At 37.1% G+C, this 9,107-nt stretch overlaps 1 protein-coding gene across 4 annotated transcripts in view; it reads left to right on the forward strand.

Annotated features, from left to right (window-relative positions):
* zmynd8 (zinc finger, MYND-type containing 8) overlaps positions 1-5,866 on the forward strand; it is a 28,581-nt gene extending 22,715 nt beyond the window's left edge. For 3 of the 4 annotated variants that reach the window (XM_017450905.3, XM_017450903.3, XM_017450904.3), the window contains exons 19-20: positions 60-299; positions 3,904-5,866. In XM_017450905.3, the coding sequence (XP_017306394.1) occupies positions 60-299; positions 3,904-4,079 (416 nt within the window). In that variant the 3' untranslated portion in view covers positions 4,080-5,866. Of the gene's footprint in view, positions 1-59; positions 300-1,000; positions 2,884-3,903 lie in introns of those variants that run through there. The other variant, XM_053674217.1, reaches the window with a different exon arrangement.
* Positions 5,867-9,107: the final 3,241 nt, after the last annotated feature.

The following is a 9,107-nucleotide window of genomic DNA, read 5'->3' on the forward strand; positions in this document are numbered from 1 at the left end:
AAGTTACCCTAGGAAAACGTGTTTATTTTTATATTGATCTGTGTTACACTCGATCTCAGAGCTGACCATGGCAGAGATGCGGCAGAGTCTGGAGCAGGAGCGAGAGCGGCTGGTCGCAGAAGTGAAGAAGCAAATGGAGATGGAGAAACAGCAGGCTGTTGACGAGACCAAGAAGAAGCAGTGGTGTGCCAACTGTAAGAAAGAGGCCATTTTCTATTGCTGCTGGAACACAAGCTACTGTGACTACCCCTGCCAGCAAGCACACTGGCCAGAACACATGAAATCCTGCACGCAGTCAGGTAGGATAAAGAGCACCATCACACGCATTTACAAAAATGTGTAACCATACATTTTCTACAACTGTTGGTTTCTCAGGTTTCAGGGGTGGACAAATCACAAATCTATTGACTAGCCCACAGGACGAGCGTCAGTGGTTGGAAAACTATTCGACTAGAATAATATATACATATATATATATATATATATATATATATATTATTCGAATATATATATTATTATTATTTTTGCGTTAATAAGCTGAACAACATTGCTGTTATAACAACATTGCTGTATATATAAATTCTTTATTCTAATATTTTCCATGAGCTGTAAACCGTAATCTCATATATATATATATATATATATATATATATATATATATATATATATATATATATATATATATATATAATACATACACACACACACAGGTGCAATCTCAAAAAATTTGAATAGTGAATTTGAAAAGTTCATTTTTTCCCATAATTTAATTCAAAAAGTGGAACTTTCATATATTCTAGATTCATTACACATTAAGTAAAATATTTCAAGCCTTTTTTTGTTTTAATCTTGAGGATTATGGTTTATAGCTCATGGAAATCAAAAATCCAGTATCTCAAAATATTAGAATAAAGAATTTATAATACAGAAATGTCGACCTTCTGGAATGTATATTAATTTATGCACTCAACACTCGGTCGGTGCTTTAATATTGTTGCAGGAATTACTGCATCAATGCGGCGTGGCATGGAGGCTATCAGCCTGTGGCACTGCTGAGGTGTTCTGGAAGCCCAGGTTTCTTTGATAGCGGCCTTAAGCTCGTCTTTATTGTTGGGTTTGGTGTCTCTCATAGATTCTCTATGGGGTTCAGGTTAGGTGAGTCGGCTGGCCAATCAAGCACAGAAATACCATGGTCAGTAAACCAGTTACTAGTAGTTGTGGCACTGTGGGCAGGTGCCAAGTTCTCCAAATCTCCATAAAGCTTGTCAGCAGATGGAAGCAAGCTCTCTAAAATCTCCTGGTAGATGCTGCATTGACTCTCAAGTTCAGAAAACACAGAGTACCAACACCAGCAGATGACATGGCACCCCAAATCATCACTGACTCTGGAAACGTCACACTAGACTTCAAGCAACGTGGATTCTGTCTCTCCACTCTTCCTCCAGACTCTGGGACCTTGGTTTCCAAATGAAATGCAACATTTACTTTCAAGAGGACTTTTGACCACTGAGCAATGGAGTTTTTTAATAAAAAGGTGTTTTGCGTTAATTAGCTGAACAACATTGCTGTGTTATAATCAACATTGCTGTATATATAAATTCTTTATTCTAATATTTTCCATGAGCTGTAAGCCGTAATCATCAAGATTCAAACATAAAAAGTCTTAAAATATTTCACTTTATATGTAATATATGAAATTATGAATATATGAAAGTTTCACTTTTTGAATTAAATATGGGAAAAATTTAACTTTTCCCCGAGATTCAAATTTTTTGTGATGCACCTGTATGTAATATAACATAATAGCATATGGTGAGCTAGTTGTAAGGTAGTTGAGCATGAATACAGACTAAGGAAAACGAACAAGTACATGATCACTTAGGAAATTGCATTTGCACACTTTGCCTAAAATAAGTCGGCCAAAGTTTCAGCTTTTAAAAGTGTTTCCTCTTCGCATTGCATGTATAAAATACGCTGTAAATATTTACTGTAAAATGTACAGTAATTTTTCTTCATATAGGATAAAATAACACATCCAGTAAATCTGCTGAAGTGATTCACATTTGAGGCTCAAGGACCTTACTCTTGCTCAAGGACCCAACCAGCTTGGATTCGGATTTGAACAGGTGCTGCGATTTGAACACATGACCTTTTGACCTCTAACTCAAAGCCTTAACCACTGAGCAACCACAGTGAGCTCGACCGGCTTGCATTGGTTCAATCACCTCCACCGCTGAATTAACTCGCACTAAACGACCAGTTTCAGTTCATTACTAATACTAATCTAAAGTTTTTACTAGCATATAAAGTTAAACTCAAACAGGGTTTGTATTCGCCTAAAATAAAAAATATAAAGAATGTGGTGAAGGAGACATGTAATTGTTTTTGTTCAAATGTTTTGGTGTTTACACACATGTTGTACATGTTGTGTCATTTATTGTGACTTTGCATTGCTGCTACCTTGGCCAGGTCTCTCTTGTAAAAGAGATAATTCGATCTCAATGGGAAGTCCTGGTAAAATAAAGGTCAAAAAATAATTAAAATTATTCGCTAAAATAAAGGGTGCGAAAATGATACACCAATTTGCAGTTTGTCGACTCAAGGATAATTTTTACTATTCACACCCCTGACTATGCATTGAGTTTTCTGGCATTGTAATTGCCTAATCGTTTCCAGTACAATCCTCTGTAAAATAATAAAACTGTTACTGTAAACTTAAAGCAATTTTTTTATGTACCGGTTAGCATTTTGAGCAACTTTACTGTAGACTTTATATTTCACAGTTTGGTCAATATTTCCCAAATCTGTAGGTGCGTCTCAATCAGCTCCCTAGCTCCATATTTTGTGAATCGGTATATGGCAGGGGTGTCCAATCTTATCCAGAAAGGGCCAGTGTGGAATAAAAACCTGCACCCACACTGGCCCTTTCCGGATAAGATTGGACACCCCTGGGATATGGTGTACATGAGTTTGGGCACTGGTAAGGACCCTGGATCGCTACACATTAGGACACTGATGACTCAATTTCTGGCGACATGACTACAAACTTGCGTCGTAAAACGTCACGACTGGCATTTATCAACAACAGACAGAACTGAGCTCTTTCTGACATTATACGTCATTTAAATTTGTTCGCTTAATCACACGCGTTTCTGTCATGGTACTTCAAGCAAGATCGTAGGCTAGCTAGTGGATTTTTAAAAAAAATCATTAAACACTTAAAAGTCGTAGACTCAACGAAATGTCAAATAAAGTAAAAAGAACATCGCTAACGTAAGTAATCATTTGAGAGCTATAACAAGCTACTTACATTTGTAGATGAAAGTTGGCTGAGAGTTCGTTCGCCAATTTTTTTTCTCCAGAAAATATGATGTCATTTCTAGTAAGGAAACATAGTGGGCATCGATGTTCCCTGGTTTTTGCGGTGCATTGTGGGATTTTTTTTAAGGAGTGAACGTTCCAGTGCACTGGAAGTATTTTGCGATTGAGACCGCCCTTAAAATGGCCGACTCCCTGATCGGTGCCCTGACCACTGAACTATGGAGCCGATTGTGTTTTCAAGTGTGGAAAGATGGTCCGTCATCCTTTCACGCGAATTAATCCACCTAGTACAAATACTTTTACCGACAAAAGTTCACAACTAAGCCGATGTGTGTAGTGCTGATTACGAATTCATTTGTACTGTAGTTATATCATCGGAGTGCGTCACTCATCCAACATAGGCTACACCCCAGATAAGAAGTGGATTTCTTTCTGGTTGTAGAACCGACTTGTCCTAATTAAAATCAAATAGGCTGGACACGACATCTGCTTGACCTGCGTGCCCACTACTGATTTGTCCACTCCTGCTTTCACCATATCATCTGATTTCATCTGATAACACCCTTTTTTTTTATTTTGTAGCAACATCGTCACAGCAAGAGCCAGACACAGAGTCAAACACAGACGGCATTACTAAGGTTTCTGGCCATCCGAACAGCAGTCAGGACTCGCCTCGAGAGACTGCAGGAGCTCCTCCGACAGACAAGGGCAGCGATGTGGACAAATCGAAGGACAGTGTCACTGTCAGTATGTCCTAGCTCAAGACATACTATACTAACTACTGTAGAACTGCACTTAAAACTGCACATATGTACAAAACATAGTCAAGTTCCGTCACTACAACAAAATACTTTTCATGTTGTTGTCTTGCCAGGATCTGCTTTTAACACTTTGGGAGGCTGATTTAATTATTTCTATCAATGACAGCTCCATGTTCCGATCTCAGTTCAATATAGCATTAAAGACACAACCAGACCTCTTTAGTGACCTACTTACTTTACTCTGGTTTTTTTTTTTTTACTTGATTCTTACTTGAAGTCCATAACATTTTGTGATTGGCTTATTCATTTATCACCATAATACCAATGTCATTACAGCGTAGAGTCCACGAATGGGCCGCTGCAGGATTTCTACACAAAGCAGTAATCCTTTGGTGCTCAGTCCATATTTGTGGGGATTTTGTACAATTATTCAAATCCTATTTGGCTTTCAGTGCTGCACTCAAAACAAGAAGCTGTTTTCTCTCAAATCGTCTTACACAGAAGACAGAAAACCACTTTTTTTTTTGGTCACATCATTTTAAACGGTAAGCCTCTCGCCAGCTAGAGTGGAGTTATGAAGATGTAAACGCTTTAGTGATCCGAAAGTATCCTGGTAAATATGGTTTAGGCGTCATAACTGAAACATCCTGTAGGTATCACTGATATCTTAAAGACAGAAAACGATGAAGCGATGTTGTTCACTGTGTAAAGGCTCATTCTGAAACGGCAGTCATGTTGTGTTACATTTTTATTGCAGGTTGTCTATTTCCTAATATATGTGTGTATATATTTATATATAAGCTTTATATGGGGGTTGGGTATAAAAATGTGAGATTTTGTTTTTATTTTTTAATAGTTCACAAATTGTAAAGATGAATATTTGTTTATATTTAATTCATTCAACTTTCTGTTTGGTAATATGAAACTCAGAAGATTACATTATATTTTATTTTCTCTATGCATCCATTACTAAAAACATTTGCAATTTTGAGGGACAAAATAATAATAATAAAAAAAGCTTGACTATTGATCTATTAGTAGTAGTGTTCCGAAGTGTTGTTGTTGTTTTTAAACAATATTGTTTTTTGTTTTTTTTTATGAAAGTGTTTTAAATATGGCATGGTATGATACAGTCTCAATGTATCACAAGATACCAGGCTGATTACTGTTAAAGAATCACACACTTTATTTTAATTTTCATTTTAACACCTTTGCCTTCACTCGCACTTTTAAATGTGACCATTAAATTATTATTTTTTTAAACATTAATTACATCTGACCAAGCTATTTTGTTCTTATGTTTTGTTTTTTTTTTGCATTAAATTCAGATCAGTAATAATATTTTCATCTCATTCACTATCCTTAATACAGACTACAGAGACATTTCATTACTGCTTTTCTAATCGATGTTTATGTACTGTTGACTGATCATTCTGTAATCTTTCTGAATTTACTTTTTTATTTTCTGTTGGAACAGTTACCTTTATGTTTATGTTTATAATCCCCCTGTCCGATCGACAAAAATATAGCTGCCCAGCAAAGTTACCAAAGCTGAAGCTAGAAGGTCATAATTTACATCGTGATGCATTATAACAGGTCATTACAGTACAGAAACACCATTTGAGCAGCCTCCCTAATATTTACACTGACTGTTGACTGTTCAGTACATTCTTAGCGCTTAAAAAAGAACTGCTGTGTATATTACAACTTAAAAATAAAACACACAGACACACACACACACAAATGTTTACATATTGTACAGAAATAAAATTTGGTGGTCTTAATGTGTCTTTATTTATTTTTTGGGTTGGTGTCTGGTGCAAGATGATATGACATGAATGTCTTATGGCAGGTTATGTCACTATAAATGGTTAAACGTATGTTGTGTTGTTCATTAATGAATTAAGAATTTGGTGCTACTTTTGTAGGATATTTGATGTGTTTCATTACTGTTGATTTCTCAAATTTGCACGGAAAACAGGAACATAACAAAACAAGAAACATAAACAACGACTAGGAACTGGGAGCGGAAAAACCAGCAATGAACTAAACTAACATGGAACATAACATGGACAAAGACTATGACTATGACTAAGGTAAACTATCGTAAGGAATCTAAACTAAGTATCTTAACTATTCTAATCTATAATATTCCGCCCGTGTGCTGGGAGGCGCGCGGTATATATACAAACATAATCAGCGTCAATTGCTGACGGCTGACACCAATCTAAACACACGTGAAATAACTGCCAATGACAGAGCAGGGAGGACACATAACAGAAACATAACAAAAAGCACGTGTCCAATGTACACAATGTCACGATTGTCAACAAATGAAAAGCAGGTGCTCGCACACACATGCTCTCCAGCTCACTGCTTACAGGGGAAACCGTGACATAGTCTAAGGACAATAATAAACAAATTAAAGAACTGATGTTATTTAACAAACAAAAAAAAACATGTAATCGTTGATATAGTGAAGTTTTATATCAGGCAACAGATTTATTTATCATTTATGGATGGAAAGAGTCTCCAGTTTCAGCAGCCTGTAACAGTCAGTGAGTTTTGCTCCACTGGAAAGTCTTCAGGACAGATGAGTTTATGCAGCTGATTTTTTAAAATTATTAACTTGACTATTAAAAAGAGAGGCTAATGGCGGAAACATTGCTTATAGCTGTTATAAAGTAAGTGATGACAGGAACGAACTTGTCTCCTTGACATTCCACAACATTAAATATAACTATAAATGGTTAAACATGTTGTGTTGTTCATTAATGACTTAAATATTTTCGTCATCTGCAGATTGCTGTTTTATAAGTGGAATAAGACACTTCAGGATTTGCAGTTATTGGAAAATCAACTTTGAGGTGGTAATTGTAATGCCGCTTTATTATTGACCGCATCACTTCATACAGTTGATTACATTACATCCCAAAGTGTTTTATTTCTTAGATATAGCATTTGATCTCATGTTGATCGATTGTACAGCTGAGCAAACTATTAGTGAAAGGATATAACCTATTATAAGGTCCAGCACATTGGTCAGAGAGATAAACTCCTTTATAACACTGCAAATAAGAATAACATAAGTGGTTTATTTGTATAGTACTGTTCTAAACCTTAATTACAAAATGCTTTACAGTTCTTAAACACAACGCTTTATATGTCTTACTAAAAATAAGACACGAATACAAGTACACATAGGAGATTTATAATAAACAAAGCTACTACTAATGGCTTTTAAATGCAAGAATATAAAAGTGGGTTTTAAAATGTTGCTTAAAAATCTGGGGACCCCCAGGGGTCAGTGGTTATTAATATATTGTTACAGCAGTGGAAATGAGTTAACAAAGATATTACATTTATTATTGAACTCTTATAGTTATTTGTCTGTTTGACTGGTCATGTAAGTTGAACAGGTTTAATTCAAACCTCTATAACTGAAAACCAAGTTGGCCTTTCAAAAACGTTAACAAGTTTAGGAATAAAGAGCTATGGCTAAAATCTGTGGACACCTGACCATCACATTTATACAGTGAATCCCGAAAGTATTCACAGCGCTTCACTTTTTCCACATTTTGTTATGTTACAGCCTTATTCCAAATTGGATTAAATTAATTATTTTCCTCAAAATTCTACAAACAATACCCCATAATGACAACGTGAAAGAAGTTTGTTTGAAATCTTTGCAAATTTATTAAAAATAAAAAACAAACAAACAAAAAAAGCACATGTACATAAGTATTCACAGGCTTTGCTCAATACTTTGTTGAAGCACCTTTGGTACCAATTACAGCCTTTGAGTATGATGCTACAAGCTTGGCACGCCTATTTTTGGGCAATTTCTCCCATTCTTCTTTGCAGGACCACTCAAGCTCCATCAAGTTGGATGGGGAGCGTCGGTGCACAGCCATTTTCAGATCTCTCCAGAGATGTTCAATCAGGTTCAAGTCTGGACTCTGGCTGGACCACTCAAGGACATTCACAGAGTTGTCCTGTAGCCACTCCTTTGTTATCTTGGCTGTGTGCTTAGGGTCATTGTCTTGTTGGAAGATGAACCTTCGCCCCAGTCGGAGGTCCAGAGCGCTCGGAGCAGGTTTTCATCAAGGGTGTCTCTGTACATTGCTGCATTCATCTTTTCCTCAATCCTGACTAGTCTCCCAGTTCCTGCCGCTGAAATACATCCCCACAGCATGATGCTACCACCACCATGCTTCACTGTAGGGATGGTATTGGCCAGGTGATGAGTGGTGCCTGGTTTCCTCCCGAAAAGATGCCTACCATTCAGGCCAAAGAGTTCAATCTTTGTTTCATCAAACCAGAGAATTTTGTTTCTCATGGTCTGAGTGTCCTTCAGGTGCCTTTTGGCAAACTCCAGGTGGGCTGTGGCTTCAGTCTGGCCACTCTACCATACAAGCCTGATTAATGGTGTTCTGCAGAAATGGTTGTTCTTCTGAAAGGTTCTCCTCTCTCCACAGAGACATGCTAGAGCTCTGTCAGAGTGACCATCGGGTTTTTGATCACCTCCCTGACTAAGGCCCTTCTCCCCCGATTGCTCAGTTTGGCCGGGCAGCCAGCTCTAGGAAAAGTCCTGGTGGTTCCAAAATTCTTCTATTTACGTTTGATGGAGGCCACTGTGCTCATTGGGACCTTCAATGATGCAGAAATATTTCTGTACCCTTCCCCAGATCTGTGCCTCGATACAATCCTGTCTCAGAGGTCTACAGACAATTCTTTGGACTTCATGGCTTGGTTTGTGCTCCGACATGCATTGTTAACTGTGGGACCTTATATAGACAGGTGTGTGCCTTACCAAATCATGTCCAATCTGAATTTACCACAGGTGGACTCCAGTCAAGTTGTAGAAACATCTCAAGGATGATCAGTGGAAACAGGATGCACCTGAGCTCAATTTTGAGTGTCATGGCAAAGGCTGTGAATACTTCTGTACATGTGCTTTTTTTGTTTTGTATTTTTAATACATTTGCAAAGATTTAAAACAAACTTTTTTCACACTGTCATTAT

The sequence above is a fragment of the Ictalurus punctatus genome, chromosome 21 (assembly GCF_001660625.3).
Source record: "Ictalurus punctatus breed USDA103 chromosome 21, Coco_2.0, whole genome shotgun sequence".
NCBI lineage: Eukaryota > Metazoa > Chordata > Actinopteri > Siluriformes > Ictaluridae > Ictalurus > Ictalurus punctatus.